The sequence below is a fragment of the Xiphias gladius genome, chromosome 8, assembly GCF_016859285.1.
Source record: "Xiphias gladius isolate SHS-SW01 ecotype Sanya breed wild chromosome 8, ASM1685928v1, whole genome shotgun sequence".
Taxonomy (NCBI): domain Eukaryota; kingdom Metazoa; phylum Chordata; class Actinopteri; order Istiophoriformes; family Xiphiidae; genus Xiphias; species Xiphias gladius.
This window is the reverse complement of record NC_053407.1, coordinates 15,574,091-15,596,656: the sequence shown is the minus strand read 5'-3', so window position 1 is coordinate 15,596,656 and position 22,566 is coordinate 15,574,091. Positions and strand designations below refer to the sequence as shown.

General features: G+C 42.4%; 1 protein-coding gene across 5 annotated transcripts; it reads right to left on the bottom strand.

Annotated features, from left to right (window-relative positions):
- Positions 1-2,828: 2,828 nt before the first annotated feature.
- On the bottom strand, positions 2,829-22,340 carry grm3 (glutamate receptor, metabotropic 3). Of its 5 annotated transcripts, none has more exons than XM_040133106.1 (12): positions 22,023-22,202; positions 20,652-20,795; positions 16,592-16,861; positions 15,732-16,086; positions 15,465-15,695; positions 9,082-9,324; positions 8,772-8,961; positions 7,262-7,571; positions 6,957-7,150; positions 6,504-6,636; positions 4,615-4,796; positions 2,829-2,986 (listed from the first exon to the last, which is right to left on the bottom strand). In XM_040133106.1, exons 1-12 carry the CDS (start codon positions 22,185-22,187, stop codon positions 2,920-2,922), a joined length of 2,484 nt encoding a protein of 827 aa, XP_039989040.1. In that variant the 5' UTR covers positions 22,188-22,202; the 3' UTR covers positions 2,829-2,919. The 5 variants fall into 5 exon arrangements, with proteins under 5 accessions (XP_039989040.1, XP_039989042.1, XP_039989041.1 ...); XM_040133108.1 differs by having other exon boundaries at positions 15,465-15,692; positions 15,735-16,086; XM_040133107.1 differs by having other exon boundaries at positions 2,829-2,996; positions 4,619-4,796; positions 15,465-15,692; positions 15,735-16,086.
- Between the last annotated feature and the right edge of the window lie 226 nt (positions 22,341-22,566).

Below are 22,566 nucleotides of genomic sequence, written 5' to 3'. Positions count from 1 at the left end.
AAGGTTGAAGGGGTGAGGCGGATTGAGAAGAAGAGGGTCAGTGAAAGAGTGTGAGACTGTTGTCCGAGACTAGTCGCTGGACTAAGTGAGAGGAAAATCAGGGTTAAGTGCTCTATTTGTGCGGCCATTAAAAGCTGGGAGTAGAGTACTGGGCCTGGCTGAGCCAAATCTCATCAGTCACTGCCAAATTGAATCAGACCCAGCAACCCATTTTTCCTCTTTCTATCCTTCTTCTTTCGCCCTCTCCTCACCCCTCCTCCCACCCTCCTCTCCATGCAGACAAATACACATTCCAGCAGCGGATGTGGCAGTGGTTGTCCATAGCAACCTGCCATGCGGGGTGTATCTTGTGGGAGCAGGACTACTGACTGAATGGCTAAGCCTTCTGCTAACAAAGACCTGTGAATCTCTGAGACGCTTTGAGCTTCCATAGAGGCGCTGTGACTTCTGGGCTGTGGGAGTGCTTTACATAATCCAGCAGCAGCTCCCCTCTGCTCTGCCACATCGCTCTCTCCTCCTGCTCTCTGCACCTAAGACACACACCCAATGTAGGTCGGCTCGTCTTGGCGCATCCTCTAAAATTCTTTCAATCTATCGTTCAATTGATAATCACAGGGTGCTGTTGGAGACTGGCTGTGCAAAGGTGTAGACCGGTCAAGAAATCAATGTTCAACAGTTCGGCCTCTACCTACTATATGAATTTTAACATGGAGAAAATCACTTTAAAATGCTGGTCTGGGGAAGCAAGTAAGTGATTCTGGTCACATACTTTGTTAGAAATATCAAGTATAACAGTCACACTTTATTTTAAATAGCATATTATAGTATGTAACCATTTAACATCAGTTTAATAATAATTTACTACCTTCCTAAATGCAAAAAATTCTTGCATGAGAGGCCACTCTTTAAAATGAAATATGCTGTAATGCTAAATTAATCCACTAATTTAGGCTATTTAGATTTTCTTAGAACAACTTTATTCATGTGTCTCATCATTTATTCCCCCACCTCATAAATGTCACCCAGGAAAGAGTTTGTCACATTTCCAGCCACAAACTGAGAGTTTGATGGATATGGATGTTTTGATAAGTGTTAAGTATGTTATGCATATGAGTTCTACTCTAACATCCTTTTGTTAGCTGGGATCTGCCTGCAGCTGACACTGTGTGCTCTGCTTCCTCTTGTGAGCCTCCCTGGGACTGCCGGAGCCAGCTGCTCCTCTGTGCCTCTCAACGTCAACACATTTAACACGCATGTAAACTACACACTTCAATAAGTCGACGAGTCAATGACTTCATCTCAGTGGTATATGAACTTCTCTTCCCCTTCCTTCTTTTCTTGGAGCTGCTAAGCTGTAGAAACGTAAAATCAGTGTGATGAGTGTCTATCAGAAATATCCATTTCGTTTTGTTTGTTTTTTTTAAATCACAGACTTGAGAAAGAAGGGGGGTAGAGAAAGTCCTTTTAACCTAAGAATTCCTCAGAGTCACTGTTTCAACACTTCAGGTAAACAATCAATTGCAGAAGGCTTGGTAAGGAATAAAACTAACTGGCATAGTGTTGCCCTGAAACATGTACTCTATACTGAGGTCATTTTTACGTTTACCAAACAAGGATTTGCATCTGGTAATGTAAAACTGATTTCTTACAACCTCTGCCTGGAGCACTATCAAACATACATTAAGGCACATAGCCATATTCAAAACATACCATATCTGTGGGGCCCAAAACATCAGCTACCACCCCCCTGTATTTGGAAAAATTCAACATGTGTTCAGCAAAGCAGCCATTTTTCCTTCATTACTGGTTGAGTCAAACTAGTACAAATTCATAACCTGGTAAGACACCCATTTGTTTTGGCTGACAGAACTATCACAGCACTGTCTGTATTGACAGTTTTGAGGCAAAAGAAACACATTTGATGTACTTTTCGTCCCTGCTATTAGTTATTATTAGCAATCCATTACAGCAATCCTCTGAGGACCGCGGTTTGAGAGTGGGAGTGAACATAATGTTGCTTTGGTGAGCACATGTCTGGGACTATGGCCATTTGGATAAAGGGATTCCATGATCAGAAATAGAAAAAAGAACTTTTGTATCAAAAGCAAAACCTGCTTTCCTGCAAAAACAGCCACAGTGGGTTCTTTTTATACAGATCTAGGATGCAAATCCCATCTATCAGGAAGTGAATAGACAAATTCTCAAACTGAAAATTGTGTTCTGGCACAGTATAACTGTAAGTCTATTAGATCGATGGATTTCTTTGTACATGTCCGTTCTGGCCGTTATATCCTAACCAGTTTATGCTTCTGTCCACATTCATTCTAGGGTTACAAGACTGTCAACATTGTGCTGTTTGAACCATCAGTAGTATAATATACAAATGTACAGATACACAATAGAAATGCATACATAATCGGTTTTACAATGAGACCTACAAAAAAGCATGAGAATAAAAAGTCTGTGGGATATTGCAGGTGAGGCGAGCATAGCCACAAATGTGCATCCAGACCGAGGGACACACACCCTCCTACCATGATTAAGCGCACGTCTATTTACACTGCATCATAACAAAGCTATCAAAAACAAAGGCTCCAAAAATTCCTCCTAAAAACTTTTTTTGTTCTTTTGTTTCTCTACTTACAACAATGTCGATTCCATGTATGTACATCCCTAGAAAATAATTTAATTATAGTTACACACTTTCTACATTTGTGAAACAATACAGTTCTAGTCCACAAGGAAGTTTGTTTGTTTGTTTGTGCGTGTATTTGTGTGTATGTGTACAAATGTATATATGTTTTTGCGTATAAGTATATACAGTATGTGTATGAGGTGGGCAAAGAAGGTCGAAGGGGATAATGTCCATGGATTGGCTAACAGTCGCAGGGGCAGATTTAGAGAGTGGACTGTACGTGGTCACAGAGAGGAAGTAGTGGAGTCAACGATTTCTCTCCCGTTGCACACGGTTGGGACGTAGTGGGCACTGACAGACGCTAGGAAAAGACATGGAATAACAAGAAGGAAAGTGAAGATATTTACACAGAAAGACAGGAATGAAGCATTTCGTGGATATTAGATTTCTACATATACTTTCTCATAAAAGCATTTCTTAGTTAACAAAATGAAATCAAATGATAATCAAATGATTGTAATAGTTATGGAGGTCTAGACATTTGCGTAGAAAAAGCATTGAGGGACCATAAATGCATATTACAAATGGGCACCAACTTTATGTTACAAGCACAATGTGGATTCAACGCACCAATCCAACAGTAACGAATGGCATTACCTGGTCTGTCTTTCACAGCGTGCTTGTGTGTTTCCAGGGAGGAAGTGATATTAATGCAGTCTAACAATTTCAACAAGCTATTTAAAGGGCCAATATGTGAGTATTTTAGTTTAAAATATTCAAAAATTAACTAAGATTATCAACAGAATGTGAAGAAATAACAGTTTTGACGTTATGTTTAAGACGTCTATGTATTATGTTGCAGAGATACATACTGAAGTTAGCATGCTAACCAGCTAGCCCTGGCCCATCTCGTAATACCACTTTGTACCTCAAGAGGCGATAGTGGGTCACTGTAGTGTCCAGTCTGCCCTCAGTCCAACATGAGAGGATGAAGAAGTAGTAACTGCGAGTAGGCTATAAACCTGTGTTGCAGCCGTTCTCTCTGGGCGACATTCCTCCATTCTTTCCTCAAGCTCAGCTATTGATGCTGCTGCTCTAGCTGCTCTCTCTCTCCCTTGCGTTCCTCGACCTCTCGTGGCTCGTCCTCTACTCCTGCCATCACTATTTATGATGGTCCACTGGCCCAACGATGCCGCGGCCCACCGGGATTTGTCCCGGTATGCCCGATGGCCAGTCCGACTATGGGACAGGGGAAGGGGAGGGAGAGGAGGGACCAAAAAGCGCATTTCCTTGTTTCTTATGAAAGGGGTAGACACCCCAAGTTTCTGGTAATATACTGCCCCTTATTTGTTTGGAGTATGAATTTGACATTTGGCCAATTCTTACACATTGGAATTACGTCCAACCGTCTAATTAACTACTGTGGTGTATGTAAATATATATATATATATATATATATATATATATATATATATATATATATATTTTTTTTTTTTTTTTTTTTTTTTTTTCTTGCCTTGAAATATGTTGTTGTATGTGTTCACTTCATAGGGGCATACCTCTTCCCTAGTATCTCATATCACTGCTCAATGCTACAGCTCTGTCAGCAGAATGCCATTGTTTGCAGTCTATCTCATGAGTGAACCTTTAAATCATGCAATAAAGGTAACACCTTTGGGGTAACAGTGGTCCATATTTGGAGACCTTGCTGACTTGGGTCATAGCATTAGACTCATCAGACTCTCTGAAACTGTTCTGTGGCTGTTCTATAGGAACAAAACACAGAACAAAGGAACAAAAAAATACAGATAACAAACCCTTAGATACTTTAAAATTCAAGATTTTGTATTCCCTTTCCGCTGTGCTGGATTTTTAATGTTGAGCCAACCCATTTGAAAAAAAAAAAAAAAAAAAAAACAGCAAGGGAGTGCTGCTTTAAAAACCCCTGTCTCTTTAAAAATGAGGTAACTGCATGTAACTTACCGTGAGATGCGTATGTGGTGGCAGCCCCGCTGACACTGAAGCGATTGAGGTTAAGCCTGTGGCTGGTCACATTCTTCTGGGGCTGGAACATGATGATATGGACTTTAGGTGCAAACATACATCCAAGGACCACAAAGCCACTAAGGCTAACTGAGATACACATAGTAGTGGTCTGAACCTGCAGAGGAGAGAAGGGGGAAGAAGAGACAGTAATTACTTGCAAGACTTTGATGGATAAATCTTATGCTAATGTAGAACAAAGTAATTGCCATTATGAGCTAATTTGATGATAATAATCTATAATAATAATTTTTCAAGTGCACCTTTTGAATGAGTATTACAAAGTGCTTTGCAAAAAACAAAATAATAATAAATTAAAGCTAGTTTGATAAAAACAGAGCAAAAAAATTGCCTAAAGTAATTAACCAATCTATATGTACACAAAGCCAATGAGGCCTCTAAAGTGAGAGTGTAACTCTTCATTGGCAGACTGTTTCTTTGCAGCAATCCAGAGGATAACAATTACAGCATGGATCAATAAAAGACTTAATGAACAGAGACCACAGGGGCCAAACTAAACTAGTCTTTAACTCCATTCTCTGTGATTAATTGTACCAAATCAGTGCTAAATACAGTCTCATGTTTTTGTGATTTTTGATCACAGGCCTGCAAAAGGGTTGTATGTTGTATGTCCCTTTCAGGTTGCCATAATAACTGCTTTGTCTAGCTTTGTTTGGCTGGAAAGTGTTACAGATGGTTATAGAGTTGTATAGCAGCAGCTCACAGTAAAATCACAGTACTTTACAGAGATGCACATTAGTAATGAACCCTTCAACATCTCTTCTGTGTTTGTATATACTTATGTGTGTGTGAGTGGGTGGTTGTCCATGCTGCTGATGTTACACATCTACCTGACTAATCTTAAAGTCAGATTGCAAGGCCAAATAAATGCTTATTTCCAGAGAGAGAGAGAGGGGTGTGTGTGTATGTGTGTGTGTGTGTGTGTGGTTGTGTGTGGGGAGGGGGGACAAATGAGCAGCCCTGGCATCAGCACTCTTCTCTTATGCCCTTTGATACAGTGCTCTTTTTGTGTGTTTGTGGAAGTGTGTGCTTAAGGTGTGTGTGTATGCTTAAGATTTGTATGGATCAGGTGAACACTCAGTCCCCTTTGGTGTTAAATCTGAACACGTGTCAGCAGTTTGACAGAGCCTGTCTGTTTGTCGTCCCAGTGTTGCAGAGCTGGGACATTTGCCAGCAGAATTAGAAATTTTGTTTTAAGTTGGCACTACACCTGTGTACTCACTGTTTCATGATCTGTGTGATCTCTTGTATTAACCAGCATTGAGGAGACAAAAAACTGCTCACATAGTCACATTATAGGTACACCCCTTCCCCTTGGAGACAAAAAGCAGGTCCCCAGAACGTCAATAATTAAATTTTAAAAGGAGTAGTTTGACATACGTTTATTTACTTTCTTTCCGGGAGTTAGACGATAAGATTGATACCTATCTCATGCATGCTGTAATATCTACTGATAATATATATTATAATTCATGTCTTACTCTTAATTATTTAGCTTTAGAGGTGCTGATAAGTGTATTTTTTCACCTTTGGCCAGAGCCAGGCTAGTCGTTACCCCCAGTTTCCAGTTTTTATGCCAAGCTAAGTTAGCTGGCTGCTGGCGATAGCTTCATATTTCATGTAAAGAAATGAGTGGTGGTGGTTTCAATCTTCTCATCTAACTCTCAGAAAGAAAGCGAATAAACGTGTTTGCCAAAATGTCAAACTTTCCCTTTAGGAGTAGGGTTACACTTATTTGGGTTGGGGTCAATCCAATGTAAAACAGGGAAACAAGTATTTGAGCCTGTGTGTGCATTCAAGATACCCTGTAGTCGCTTGATGTAACATAAAAGATGGGAAGAAAGGCCAGCCAAATTATACAGGTGGTGTACATGGTGAATCCAATAAACTTGGCCTCGTTGAAGTTCTCTGGGCACTTCCTGGTCTTGAAGGCATACCTGGTGGGAGAAAATCATGTTTCTGATTAGACAGACGCCATCTGGAAAAACACTGATACCTACTCTACTGAAATGAGTATTGCTATGAAAGCAAAACTTATGAAATTGAAAAAAAAAACTAATGTGTAACTCTCTTAGAGTTGAACATTTTTTGTCAATTCTAAGAGCTCAGCACAATTGTTGAGCGCATAGGAATCTGGCACGTCACATGGCACCAAAACACAGTTAACAAAGTGCCTATGGTGGCGAACACAAAGCACTTTAGCTGGAACCTTTCAAGTAATGTTCGGGGCAAATCAAGCCATCTTTGACACACTTACACAGTACACAGGATGACCAGGAGCACGTCATATCCCAGGGACAGCAGCATGCTCGAGTCACGTACATTACACTTGAGGATGACAGTCTGCCGTCGCTCTGGCAACGTGAAGCGCCGTGTCCCTGGAACCTCCAGCAGCAGCCAAACTGACACCATCACTAACTGGACAGAGATTAGACTAAGACAGATGAACACCTGAAAAAGACGGGAGGAGAAAAAGGTAAGGTCACCAAGATCCACTGTCTGTCTGTCCATCCATTCATCTGACGGATGCAGATGAATGGACACGATGCTGCAATCGCTCACCTGAGAGGACGGGCTTATGAAGCGTGGCCTCGCTGCACCTGCGCCGTCTTTCACGCCACTGAAGATCCTGGCAATTCTGTTGGTCTTGGTGAGGAGGGCGGAGTAGCAGACGGCAAATGACGTGCCCAGGCCGAGGCGCCGTAGGGCACAGATGGCAGGAGAGGGTTTGGCTAAGAAGAGGAAAGTCATGGCGTAGGACATAAAGACTCCTGAGAGGAGAATGTAACACAGCTCCCTGCCTGAAGCTTTCACGAGTGGTGTGTTGTTGTGTCTGATAAACACCCAGAACACCAGGCCGGTGCACATGAACCTGGGGACAGGAGCGAAGTTATGGAGCCAGACAGAAAAGCAGTTTCATGAAGTCACAGTTTCAAGAGGTACTTATGAGCTTTTACACAAGCAGGACTGGACTATATATATATAACAGAATATATGAAAGTAATTAGAAAATCTTTTAGTATCATTATCTATGTTAAGGTATGGAGCAGCACAAGTAAAGTGGTCAAGAAAATCAGAATAACTGATAGTTGTAAATGTGTGTAGTATTGAGCCTCAATTGACTGTTTGCCAAGCTATGTAGCTATGCCTGTCAAGCTTTCCTTTCTTACATAGCACATATGCAGTGTAACAGTTGCAACATTAAGCAAATGTTAGCTTTATTAGCTAATTATTAGCTATTAATCAGCATCCTCACCAGTTGACAATAAAGAAGCAGCATTGCTCGTGTAGTGCAGGGCAGAGCTAGATAGTCCTAGTATTGTGAGTATGATAAGGAAAAAATTTTAACATTACAAGAGAAAAGGCTTTTAGGATGAGAACTACCTGATGTGTTTGGCAAATATAATGCTATTTTGGGTGACATTGGCAGGGGTTGCTGGAGTGTAAACATCCCCAAAATCCAATAAGAAGCATGACAGAGCTGTTAACAGTACCCTAAAGTCTAATAGCATCCAGGACACAGCTGCCACACAGTGAGGAAATACTATTCAGTAGATGTGCTAGTTGTGAACGGTCTTTTTGTTTAAAATAACCTGTAAAGCCACAAACTAATGTAATATAACATGCTCTTTGGTCTCGAATGTATGAAAGCAATGCTTTGTTGTTGTAGGTTTACAGCCTACATCAATAAAGCATTACTTTTGCTAGTTACCCACACATGCTGACAATTACAGCTTATGTTCGAGCAAATAAATAGCACTGTTTAATCCATTCTTTACACTTTTGCTCTTGTTATTTTGGTTTTGGAACAGCGAGAAAAATGTCAACCCTCCAAGCTTTTAAATGCATGTTGCTCTTTTATGAGTTTTTCTAGCGTGTGGAAAATCCAAAGCTTGACAGACCTGCTGTTATGGTTGCTAAGCCATGATTGGATAATGAATGTTTGTGGGACGGGTTTAGCGAACAGTCAGTTTCTGTAAAACAACCCAGCAGTCACCCAACACATACACACACTTACACCTCTTCGAACGGTCAGAAACTGACATCATGTTGACAGCCCTTTATCACTCACCCTACACAGGCGATAGTAATTGGACCAATGGCCCAGGCATCTTCCCACATAATGTAGTCCTCAGGGAGGTCATAACAGGATGTCAGGTCATCAGTGGGCCACTGGCCAGGAGCACAGGGTGAGCAGGTGAACTCATCAGCCAGGTATTCATGAGGCTCGCAGGCTGTACAGATCCAGCAGCAGTACTCACCTGGGAAACAGGGATAGGAACAGCAGAGCGTGACAGTCTGACATTTTTCAAAAGGTACTGCTGCCTGGTATGGTATGCCACTATGACAAAAAAGAACATAGTTGAAATTCAGTCTCCTACCTGCCTGCATTTTCTTCATCTCATTCCGTTCACAGGGGTCGCTGCACTGCGAGGTGGGCACCACTTCTCTGGGCCAGTGAATCAGATCGCTGCTCAGGCTCAGACTCTCTGCCCATTCACCTACTGGCACGTAACCGTAACGATCGCCAGAGCGCTGGTAGCTGAAGATGTTGTATCGGCCCACGCCGTCCCCCTGGGAATCAAACTTCACGACTGTCTCACTGCCCGGCGGAGAGAAAGGGGCTGGAGGGGGTGTGAACAGACAAAGAAAGGAAAAGAAAGAGATAAGACGAGTGGAAAAAGGAGATTAAAGCTAAACAATCGCAAGCAATCATCCAATTGATGTGTTATTGATGCTTCTTAAAAGCAGCAGTGAGGACACAGACAATAAGCCGTGGTCAGTTAAGCCTTAGCAGTCCAGAACAGAAAGTACAGGGCATTACAATAGTGTTTTCATTAATGAAGACCAGCCAGTTACAAAAGTATTTGCTAAGAGGCTATAAATGCCTGGTATGCTCAGTGATGTATGTGCGTATCAATGGCCTCCCATCCTTGCCTAAGGTCACATAGAGACAAAAACGCTACTCTAAATTCCAATCTGACAAAGTTTATTACCAAATGCATCATTAACAAACTGCCCATAAAGTCATATAGGCATGAAGGCAGAGGACTGAATCCCTGGGCAGTGCTATAGCTACCCACACACTGGTAGAATTAGCCTCTGGGTCTCTTATGTGAGGGAGGTACACTGCTGAAACTGCCAAATTGGTTTGTATACAAGTTGTTATGAAAGGATTACCATCTACCCTGAGGATGTGAGAACAGAAGAGATTGTAAAACTGGCAGGATGCTGAAACCATATATAAAAAGCAACAACCAAAAAACAGGGAGACAAGCAGCTATGGACTGGGAAAAAAGTCACTTTCTGAAGCGCTGCATGCAGCGTTGGACCTGACAGTGCTGACACTTGGCCATTTTGACTCAGACAAAGTGTATGTCACTCCTACAGTGCCTCTTCTTTCCTTACAGCAGAGCAATCAACTCTGTGCTGCTGACAGACTGTACAGGGCTGTATGTTATGTGCTGCTGCCTCCCCTGTCAAATGATGATGTGGCTAGGGATAGCGCAGCGTACGCTTGATTTATAAAGCATCACTCTTCAATGTATAACAAGGCTCTTGGTCTTCAGTGAACGGCAGCGTTGATGGTACTGTGCTGCCTTCCTCATATCTCTTTGTCACTGGATAACTGAAGAAATCACGGGCCAAATTCTTTCTTCAAACATACATGGGGATCATTGGAATGAATCAGAATTCAGATTGTGAATAAGCTGTGGGGCTGAAAAGTGTATATGTATGTGTGAGGATGTGCACACACACACACACACACACACACACACACACACGCATGTGTGGATGCTCCCTTAGGTTTTACTTTACAGTGTGATGGTTAAGGTATTGCTCTGAGCGCTGTGGGAGGCTGTGCTGACAGAACCAAAGCTCTGACCCTGCTGTTAGTGGTGTGTGTATATGAATGTGTGTGTACGCCCATGCAACACTGACAAGGGCTAAAGCTGTGCTATTGTTGTGAAAGCTAAGTTTGCTCAGAGAAGAATAGTGTGTCAGATGACAGCAGAGGGGGTTAGGGTTTATGAAATCCATAAATCACAGAGACAGCAGAACCCTCTATCTTTCTTCTCCCTCTGTCACAGGAAATTCTAAGTGTCAAGTCTTCTTTGGAGTTTCGGGCTAAATGTGTAGGTGACAGCTAAATGAAAAGGATTCAATAAGAATGTGCTGATAATATCTTCGGCAAAGAAGAGATATGAATCCATTATATTGCAAGTTGGCAGATAATAAAGTCTACTAATAACACAGAGCAATAAGACAAGCTGGGCCTCCTCCTCTTAGACACCCATACACACTCACAGAAACACTTTGCCACTAGCTAATTATCATAACAGCACCTTATTAGGACCTTAGATGTGTGCAGAAGCCTAATTAGCTGTATGTGGTAATTACGTGTAATACAGACTAAAGAGATAACAGCATTAGCCTACAGAGCCATTTGAGGGCGCTGTATTGTCCTTGACTTTCCTCTAACAGATCACATTCAGAGAGCAATAGACTCAGAGGACTAGTGAATGCTTCCTACAGCCAACATCAGCGACCTTGCTGACATGACAGAGCAGCTTATCAGGAAAGTGTATTAAGGTGCAAGTTAGAGCTGGCCAAGGCCACCAAGACTCCTCCGGTGACTGCAGAGAGCTGAGGCAAGCAGCCTAGGTCCTTGACTGATGGGCGCCACTCTATCTCCTCAACACTGTCCTGGGCAACATTTAAAAGTCTGGTGAGCTCCAATTCCAGGGGCCAGAGGATTTTGGTCTTGTGAATGCAACAAATAACTGCTGGGGCCGCAGAATATAAAACAAATAACTTTACAAAAAAAGCAAATAAAGTTAGGTAAGACAAACTGCTGTAAACTGTTTAACGTAGCCTGACCAGATCCCTCATTTTTGTGGAGATACTTTAGCATTCCCGCTAACTTGAAAAACACCTTATTATTCTAGCTTAATTAGAAGCATGGTGAAAACAGGCTTTTCATTCAGAAGCTGAGAAATTAATTATGCTCTCGGCCATGTCGGGCTAAAGCGAGGCCCAAGGGGGATTGTGGGTATTAAAGGCAGGGAGAGAGAGAGGAGGCAAAGGGGCTTGGGAGGAATAAGTAGGAATAAGTAATCTAAAAGTGGGCAGAAAGAGAAGCATACAGACACATAGGGAGAGGGGGAATCTTTTCTTTGTGTGAGTGTGTGACTAAAATTCAAAAGCTGGCTGTTGGCTAGGGAATAGAGAATTATATTTCCAAGTATCAATTCACCTGAATCCCCAATTTAATCCTAATTAGTGCATCAAGATTGATGCATAAATACACAACTGTACCTGTGTAGCCAACATTTCTTGTCCCTCTTTTCTTAGAATGGGATGGTTACTGACCTTACACATCTTTGCCCCACAAAGAAAGTGTGAAGGGACACATACACATCCCTGACCATATACAGATATGGATACAGGGAGGCACTCACACATCAAAAACACACACACAGACAGATCACATTATCTTTATTTGATCTCCCGGCAGATTTGGTCCCCAGGGACAGACACACTGCCTGGGCCACACAGCAAAAGGCCACAGGGGAATAGAGAACAGATAGGGTGAAGGGGAAGGAAGTCTAGAACAAGGGAGCAAAATGTATAAGAGGAAAGGTGCAGCAGCAGAGGGCTAAGGCTTGACTGAAAGAAAGGTGGTGAGATAGAGGAGACAAAAGAAGGAAATGGCAGGCCAAAAGCAGGAGGTGCTGGGAGTGAGGATGAGCCGAGAGACAAGATAAGGGCAAAGAAAAGAGGGAAGTGACAAGGGAGAAGAGGGAAAAGAATACGAGAAAAAAAAGGGGAGACAGCAAAAGAGAAAAGCAAGAAACTAACGTGACGACAGCAGAGATATAGGTGGACAGAGGAAAACCTTTACATGGTGGAATCAATAGAGAAAAGGTGAAGGATGGATGGAGGGATGAGTAAAGTGAAGGAGTGGAGGAACAAACCGGCGCAGAGAGGCGGTGGAGGCAGGAAAGCAACCTTGTGAAGTCTGAGTGGGATGTGCTGTTTTTGAATGTAGAGAGAGTAGGACACTTTCTGCGTGAGAAAGAGAAAGGAGACAGAGAGATATAGAAAGATGGAGTGATGAAGAGTCAGAGAAAGAGAGACAGAAAGTAAGAGAGTGACAGGGACAGAGAGACAGAGGAAGAGAGTGAAGAGAAAACGAGGGAGAGACGGAGTGAAGGTTGTTCTCTAGCATCTAAACGTTGCAGTAAGCTCTCTGCTCAATACGGCCCTGAAGGCACACCGCCTCTGCTAACACAGACATATCACACACACACACACACACACACACACACACACACACACACACACACACACACACACACACACACACACACACACACACACACACACACACACTCACACACGACAGTGCAGAGAAGGGGGAATATCACATCTTTCACCACTATTTGAACAGAAGACTGCGTGTATGTGTGTATATACTGATCTGTTTGCTGCAGATCGGGGAGGTGGGTGGGTGGGAGTTGAATGATGGCTTTGAGAAGTGTGTGGGTTGGGGTTGTCTGCAATTTCGTGCTGGTTGAAAAAACAAGCATTTCAAGCTGCCTCTTTGTAAAAAAGATGACTGTTTTGCACGTGGTCGTGTATGTCTCTTGTGTGTATGTACGTGCGTTTTTTTATGTTCAAAGTATGTAGCAAGGCCTCATAAAAATGCTCAAATGTGCCCCTGTGTCTGTTACTAGTTTGCTGGGAGCAGTTCCCATGATCTACCAGATCACTTCAACAATGGGCAATGGTGTCGGCTTCATTACCATAGCAACTAGTGAGATGGGGCTAGATGAAGAGAGCGGCATATGAAATCCCTCTCCTAACCACACAACATACTGCCTCAGTGCACCACATACGCTTTCAGTAACACACAACAAAACAGCCAAATCACAGTTAATGACAGCTTGCTGTGTTGTGAATGTAAAGTGGAAGGGAGGGGATTATAATTGGGAAGTGTATTGGGAAGCATGAAGATGTAAGTGAGATCAAACTTTGATGCAATGTAAAGAGTTTCTAATGGAAATGCATGTGTGTGCAAGAGAAGGAGATGGGAGAGAGATAGAGAGCGCTGAACAGTGTTGGTTTTCGTCAGCTACAGATCTGACTGAGAGCACTGCGGATGGTGATGCTGCAGTATTTATACCCCACATTCAACCTCAACGCACCTCGGCTCCTTACTTCCATATGGAAGGATGTATATGTACAGCAGTGACAGTGAGTCATTCAGGGCTAACCAAAAACTCAAAACAAACGCTGCCACATTTCCCAGTTCGACTGTTCCGCCACCCTCAACATCCTCGTTGTCTGATCAAGTAAGATTTATTGAATGCGTTTTTTATCAATACAGCTGTTTGCCATGCTGTCACCGTCGTCACTGACACTGAGCTGTATAGAACCTCAAGATCCTTGCACTTGCTCTTACTCTTTCTCTACCGCAGAGTAAAGGCATATGCCTCATGGACATACATCAGTTGTGAAAAGAAGGGATGGAGAATGGGAGAGGGGAATGCAAGGGAAAAAAATGATCAGACATGGAGATGTAGGCAAGTCACAGCGGGATTCACACCTCCTCTCCTCTCCTCTCCTCTCCAACTAAACTTTCTATATGTGTAAATCTGCATATATATTCTGTCCCTCTCTGTATGCATCCTATCAGGGAGTGGTTATCAACTGCGACTGCAATAGCCTTGACTATATCCTCTCACTCTTTCTTTCTCCCTCTCTATCTTACTCAGACTCTTCCTCTCTCTTTCCTTCTTGCTGTCTGACTCCTCTAAGACAGAAATGGTCCAAGTCCTTTGATTTGGAGCAGAAATGAAGTTGGGGAATTTCAAAGAGAATCCTCTTCTTCTGCTGATGCACGCTGTCCCACTCCGGCATTGCCTCAGTGCTCCCTTGTTTCTTCTCTCCTTCCTTCCCTATCTCTTTTTCTGTCTTACTCCCTTTTACCTTACCCCAAACTCGCTTTTCTCATTTTAGTCTACCTGTCAGTCTTATCTTTTAGCTTCCTTCCCCCTCGCTCCATATGTGATGCCATTCTTGTGTCCTCCATGCATCCCTCCTGCTCGCTCTCCCCAATGTCCCGTGGCAAAGCTACCATGTTAGTGCTGTTTGTCTAGCTGTTTAATATCTACTCCTGGTCACGGTTGGTGGAGGAATAAGCACCTCTAAACCTGTGTCAGTCCCCGAGACACAGCAGTTTATTTATAACGCTTCCTTTGTACGCCATCTGTCAGTCAAGCCAATCCTCTGTCTCTTCTCTCCCAATTCTACAGAGACTGACAGACAGGCAGCCTGCTATAGGAGCTATTATAACACACACAATCTTGTTAGTGCAAGAGAGAAGAATATGGCTGACGGATTAACTGCAGCTCTCTCTCCTCAAAGCAACTTTGTAGTATCGTATCAATTACGCATGGGTAATAGGTGTCAAAGGCAGGCTGGCTCTGGCAACACACAGCAATTAAGAGGATTTGTCTCAGTACTTTTTATGTTCTGTTGCTTGGCTGCTTTGGCTGAGGAGAAGGACAACATCCCTGTGTTGTTCATGAGAGGACTGTTAAGTACGCACAGCACTCACATTTCTGTCTATTTCTTGCTATCCTTCCCCTTTCCATCCCAACTTCCTCGCCAATGTTCCCTTCATTTCACTCTTTATCTACCTTGAACACCTTATATGGGACTATTCACTCTCTTCGCCATGCTCTAGCTGTCTTACCTGTGAAGCTGACATTAAGGATGTAATCCCTGTAGAGCCTACGCCCGTCCAAGGCCCTCATGCTGTCGCACAGCTTGGTGGTGTTGAAGCACAGACTCCGTTGCATATTATGGAGGGCATGAGCCATAGCGTACACCGCATTCACCACAAACATGATCTTTGACTCTGGTTCAAAGTTACTCTTGTCCATTGACAAGTCCTTGTCACACGGTGGGAGGAGAAGTGTCTCTCCTAGTCCAAAACCTCCCCCTCCTCCTGTTCCTCCACCACCTAAGGAACACTGGAACCGCTGCTCCCAGAATTCCCTATACCAGGGATTACGATGGTTTTTGACCGGGTTCAAGCTGAGGAAGTAGCGGTTGAATTCTGGCAGAGGATTGGCTGCCAGCTCAAGTGTGATGGCTCCTTCAGCGGTGATCTCATTTCCCTTGACAATGCTTTCCTGAGCACCCCAGCCATCGCTGGCCACCCAGATGAAGGAGGTGTTAAGCCTGGCAGCAGCTGCCAGCAGCTCTCTGGCATCATCACTGCGCAGGAAGAGGACGGCCACACGGGCATTTGGCTTCTGGAGGAGCTGACGGATCACAGCTTCGTAGGACTTCTTAGCGTTAGAACGCCCGACCTGGACAGGAAAAGGACACTGAGGTTATAACAGAAGTACTGTAAATTCTCCTCCTACGACCAAATAAGTTTAAGGACCATATTTGCAACTATTTATCAGTATCATTCATATGAAGAAACAAGCGAAAAATGTGTTCTGTGCTTAAGTCTCACACCAACATGCACCTCCGTGGCAAATTAGATGAAAAATGTGACTGTGAAAGTACCCAGAATGAGTTCTTGGAGATAAGCTTTCATTTTCTGGTTCACAACTGATAACACAAGTGTAATTTAAAACCCATTTGTGTGTAAGACAAGATAAGACATGGAGACAAACTTTTACAAGCTCACAAATTTAGGTCCCTGTTCATTGTTACTGTGCAGCTTCAGGCCATGTATCAGTGTGAAACTGCAGATTAAAATTTTGACTTTTTGATATTTTGCTTTGAGCAGTGAGTGCTTATATTCATGCATATTGGACCAAAGAAAGAAACTCATATTCAATTGAATTCTACTGCATGCCTTACCTTCTCTGAAGTGGCGATACAGATGTTCCTCATGCGTGCCTCTTGCTCGAAGGCCTCTATACCGGTTTCACCATAATCACCCTCTGATGCCACGGTGGACACGTATGTCCAGTTGAAAGACCGGAGGATCTCGGCCATGGCTTTGGCCTGGTAGAAGTCGGGGGGCACCGTGCGGGCAAAGTAATCATAGCGGGTTTTATCACTGAGCTTGGCACTTGTCGACGCATAGCTTATCTGAGGGATCTGGAAGAGCCTGAGAAGATTGGCAACCTGAGGGGAGAGATACAGAAAAATGAGACATAAATCAGATTAAACAATTCCATACCTACTTTAACATAATTTAACTATCAAATCTTTCCAATGAATCATAGGAACTTAACTTTTATTGACTGATTAGTATGTTTCTGCTTCTGTTTTTCTAGCACATGGAGATATGGTAATATTTTGCTAATGATTTTGTTCCAGAATAAACAAAATTATTTAGAATTATAGAAAAGAGACGTACATTTTTGTTAGAGAGACTAACAACATTCTCTGCATAAGAACGTAAAGGATAATTCCCAAATCTTTATTTTTAATTAGTCCTTTTAATTTCATGTAGCTTGAGTTTGATTTGAACTCACTCATTTGATCACAATAATTTATTTTGATATACAGTGTGAGACAAATTTGATGTCTCTGAATCTTACTGTATTTTGTCCCATCAATTTCTGATTCATTTATGTAAAAAGGTATAAAAGGTCTGCTCTTTAGGCAAAAGTTGTCCACCAGTTACAGCGGTCAGGTACGCCGTTTGAAAGCATATGGTATAAGTCAGGCCTGTAGTGTGGAACTGCATTAAACTCAAGACTGAATGCAGTCAGGCAGCCACTTGTAGTGTTTACAGTGCAAATTTTTTGAGAGGTTGCAGCAACAAAGAAAAAAGTACACATAGAGAGTGGGAAACTTGAGGATGCTCAGAAGAAATGATTAAGCATCTCAAAAACAAAAACAGAAGAAAAAAACAATTTTTGTACTTATTAGACAGGATGACAAAACCTCTCTCTGTAATGAAAAATTATGATTTCCCTAAGAGCCACAATAGAATTACTAGAATTAACCCTTTCTCTGGTATCGGCATACCAGACACTGCTACAAAGGATATGTCCACCCCTTGGATTGCTTGGAAGGTGTAACCATGAGTTCAGATCTACTCCTTGCCACTGCTGAGTTTAACATTTTTGAATTGATGAGAAAAAATATTTGATCAATACTAAGTATTCCACACAATAAAGACATCAAAGTAAATAAAGTAGTGTTTCAGTTTGTAGAGAGCACTTGTTTCTAATATGGTCCAATGGGGCAAAGGCAGACCAGAAAAATCAAACCCAAAAGCACCTAAAGCTAATCATTTGCACCACAACACTCACTGGGAAAAAAAACTTCAGTTTCTGTGTAAAAGACGATTTTGGCAGCAATAAATTAAAGTTGTCTGCATAATGATCGTCAGCCATCAGGGAAATAATGTGTTTGTGAGTAATGTCAAAACATATCAACAAACAATATCATTAACTGCAATAAAACTGCTCAACCACAGCTATTTAAAGACATGCATAACTGCAGGGTTAGTGTTTTTGTGTTAAGGGGTTTCCCTTGAACGACTGGTCTATATTGGAGAGCAGATCTCCATTTGGATCAAGCTCTTCAGTTAAGCTAGTAATGAAAGTTTGATCAAATATGATTGGCACATTGACAAAAACCCACAAAAATAATTGGAAAGATCCTTTAATAAATGTATTTTTTTTTCTCCATCAAAGGAAAAATTAGAACATATTTAGAAGGTTGTTGCTGATAGGAATTGCTTCATGCATAATGTGATTATTTAAAGATAAAAGACAATGCAGAAAGTGTAGCAATATATGCACATGGAGAATCAGAGGATAACACACACACACACACACACACACACGCACACACACACACACACACACACACACACACACACACACACACACACACACACACACACACACACACACACACACACACACACACACACACACACACACACACACACACACACACACACACACACACACAAACACACACACACACACACACACGCGCACACACACGCACAGAAGTCCAATAAATCACTGACTCATGCATTAGTGATGGACATGATCTGATGTCCATATAATATTCTCTTTACTGTTGATTGGGGTTTGGTCATAGTCTCTTCAATACAATTTTAGTCACAGACGCCAACACAAACAGTGCAAACATAATTGATACACATACTCATGCACACAAAGACATGTAAACATACACAAACAAATGTACACACACAAATAAGCACAGACAACACAACCATTCTGTTCTTGCCTCACTTTAATCCTTTTAGAGTGCGTCACTCTGGGCTTTTCTACTTTTCATTCACAGCTCACTTGATGAGCTGTTTTGACAACATGTCAGAATCTCATTAGACTAATAATATAGAAGATTAGACACAGTTGCAATCATATACATACATATACTGATGTGCCCAAGGACAAGTCGACACATACACAAACACCTGCAATAACACACAAACACACACACACACACACACACACACACACACACACACACACACACACACACACACACACACACACACACACACACTCACATGGATGGCTGCTTATGGTACAGTTTTTATGGTTTTAAGATGGCAGTTGACCTAAATGTCAGGGAAGGTCACCCTGCAAAAATGTAACTGCATTGCTCCATTACCTGCCACTGAACAATGACCACAGCTAGCTAAGAGGCCTGTCCGTAGGCATACGGAGGGTTTACTCTGTTAGTGAGAGCTGAAAAAAGGAAGGGAGAGGTACTGTAGGAACCAGCTGAATATGAAAGACGAGTAAAGAAAAAATGAAAGGGAAGGGGGAAAAAATTGGTGCAGTGAAGGGGTGCTGTGTGTTCTTTCTGCTTGGAATGCAAGTCACACACACACACACACACACACAGACACATACACACACATGTACAAACGGAGGGGAGGAATGATGCCTGCTATGTAAATGCCTTCAAGGCATTGAAGTTTAGTTGTGCATGGTTAAACATAAAATAATTCCCTATTACTTCATTTGGAAGCAACAGATAGACCGGCCAAGTGGAGAGGAATGAGGGAGTAGCTGGATTAGCTTCATTGGCAAGAGAACAGAAAGCAGAGAACAGTTTGGGTCTAATAAACAGCGCTGCTCTCAGAATAGACAGGTAAAAGCAACAGCAACAAGGGGCAACAAGAATGAAATGCAAGAAAACAAGGGATTATTATTTTTGATGAAGGACAAGAAACAGAGCAGATGTGTTAACAATGGCTGCCCCAGGAAGGAGGAGGAGGAGAAGAAGGGGCTTAGGTCAGCATACACTGAGCTCTCCTCAAATAGCCGGGAGAGACGCCTCTGAATGCATGTAAAGAAGGAGAAAAAAGAAAAGCAGGCAGTGGTGAGAAGGAAGAGAGCAAAGATTTAAGGGACTGAAAAAAAAAAGAAATACATAAAATGTTAGAGAGAAGAAGAGAGGGTGAGAAAGAGAAGACAGAGAGACAGTTGCAGAGATTAGGGATTAAAGGACTGATAGGAGGAGGCTTTTGTGCAGTCACAGAGGGGTAAAGCAGAAGGAGGTTTTATGCTAAACTATGCAAATTACCCAGATCTGTGACAAGTGCTACAAGAGCTGGGGAAACACACAAGAACACACCAATGGAATTTGATTTCAGAAACAAGTACACACACACACACACACACACACACACACACACACACACACACACACACACACACACACACACACACACACACACACACACACACACACACACACACACACACACACACACACACACACGCAGTCACATACACTCAACACACTGGCACTGCCATGTCACTGGAAGCCAGCCTTTGCACTCTTGGTCATGGAACCTTTGCCAGAACGAGTAAAAAAAAAAAAGAAGCTACCAAGGAAGTTTAAAGTAAATGATGGTGAAACATGTTTGTACGAATATTCGTCTACCTGCATGCTGTATGTGTTTTACCTGTATGGAGACGCTGCTGAAGGACCCGCCTATGACTCCAGCGATTGCGAGTGGGCTGTCGTCCTGCAGGGCATAAGATCCGTCTGGACAGATGAACTCCGTGTCGTCCACCTTGGTGAGGGAGGCTCTTACAAACTCAAGAGCCTAGGCAACACAAGCACAAAGATATTTTAAATCAAATGCTTTGCACCATACTGTGTAGCATATGGTCTATATTATCTATTTATTCTTAATCAGCCTTTTAATTATGTTCTTTGAAAGAAATATGCTACATAAAGAAAGACTGCATGTTTTTTTTTTTATGACGTAGAGTTTCTATCTTTTTGAATTAACTGTAAAAACCCATTGCTTCACACTAGGGGCTCTTAAATGCTTTCAGTACAGGGTCCAAATTGCAAATTAACTCCTATGAGACTGAGGCGCATTATAACATATTTCTGGTCTGTGGACAAGCAGCCAATGTACCTACAACCTATTTAGGGAACCCTAATGTCAAGAATCCGGGGTTCGTACAATCAGACAAAGAGCTCATTGTATAAGATCACTAGATGCATCATCCCAGAATAGCTCTGCAATAAAATACAATAATCTTTTTGAAGATAATAATCCCTGAGGGGAAAGTGCTGTCTTTTTTTTCTTCTTTTTTTTTTATCTGGCTCATTTCACTCATCCCAAATAGCTTAAATTTCTGTTTCTCATCAAGCATTTGCTGTTATCATTTGAGGTCTTTACCCGAGTGGATAAAATAGAATTTTGAGGGACGTTTACTTTATCTAAATATTATCTTTTAATGAGACCTTATAGTTTTACTTGATTTAAAATGGAAACCTTGCACTTTTTACTTCTGACACCACAACTTACTTACTTTGCAGAGCAAAAGCTCAAGTTGCCAATCAGGGCAAGTGAACAAACAGCTAATTAAACAAACTATGTGAACTGTGCTGTATCTAAAAAGTTGTATCAGCATTCACAGGTAAATGCAGTTACAACTTAGCGATCTCCAACACAAAAATGGGAAACCATCTTGGATATTAAATGCTCTATATGAGATATAATTATAAACTACACTGTTCAAAGAATATATAACATGCTAAGCACATGGTTTGTTGCAATTAGGTAAATTACCAATGATATATCTTGGCCATGTATGTTTGCATAAGGCGAATTTGAGTTTGAAAGTAAACAGCATCTTGTGCAAACGAAAGCTAAAGTGATTCTGATTTACTACACCCTAGAAAACATGATGTGAACAGCATTTTAAGTAGATGGCAGGCAGCGTAAGCTTAAGATGAGAAAAGTATTTTTAAATACTGTCCAGAATCATCCCTCATTCAGAAACAGAGTTTATGTACAGTGATCATACTCACGCACCTGCTCCAATGCATAGGTATCTCTGGAGCAGGTGTCCAGGATGTGGACCCCAAGGGAAACACCGGGCAGCAAAGTGTTGTCCATATTAATTCTGTCTATAGCGAACAGCATGGCCTCAAGCCTCTGGATCCCTCTGTCCTCATTCACACGGCCACACTCCTCCATCCCAGCACCTTTTTCGTGCACGGGGAACAGGCCGCCGAGCACCAAGTCGCCCTCGATGCGGATCTCACGGCGGGACTGAGGTGGGTCTCCAACGGAGAGCAAGACGCCTCGACACATCATGACCAAGACTAAAGCGGGAATGCAGGCCACCATGTTGGTCTCAGGGAGGGTTAGGATTGTCAAAACGTGAGGAGAGGCTTGACAGAGAGTGAAACAGAGGGAAGTGAGGGGCTGAGGGTGAAGGTCAGGGGTGTGGGGTTAAGGGTGAGGTCTACAGTGCGTGGTTGGGTTGAGTCAAGTGGCCGCGGATGCTTGGGTTGGTCTGTGGCCCATGAAACGGTCAGGGAGAGCTGAACTGGACCGCACATGGAGGGGTACA

Excerpts from the sequence above, each read along its gene's own strand:
- grm3 (XM_040133103.1), bottom strand. The coding sequence starts at position 22,340 with ATGGTGGCCTGCATTCCCGCTTTAGTCTTGGTCATGATGTGTCGAGGC. Across the intron at positions 16,862-20,651 it reads TCAGCAGCGTCTCCATACAG|GTTGCCAATCTTCTCAGGCT; the intron begins GTAAAACACATA and ends CTCTCCCCTCAG. Across the intron at positions 4,797-6,503 it reads TTACATCAAGCGACTACAGG|GTTCAGACCACTACTATGTG; the intron begins GTATCTTGAATG and ends TCTCCTCTGCAG.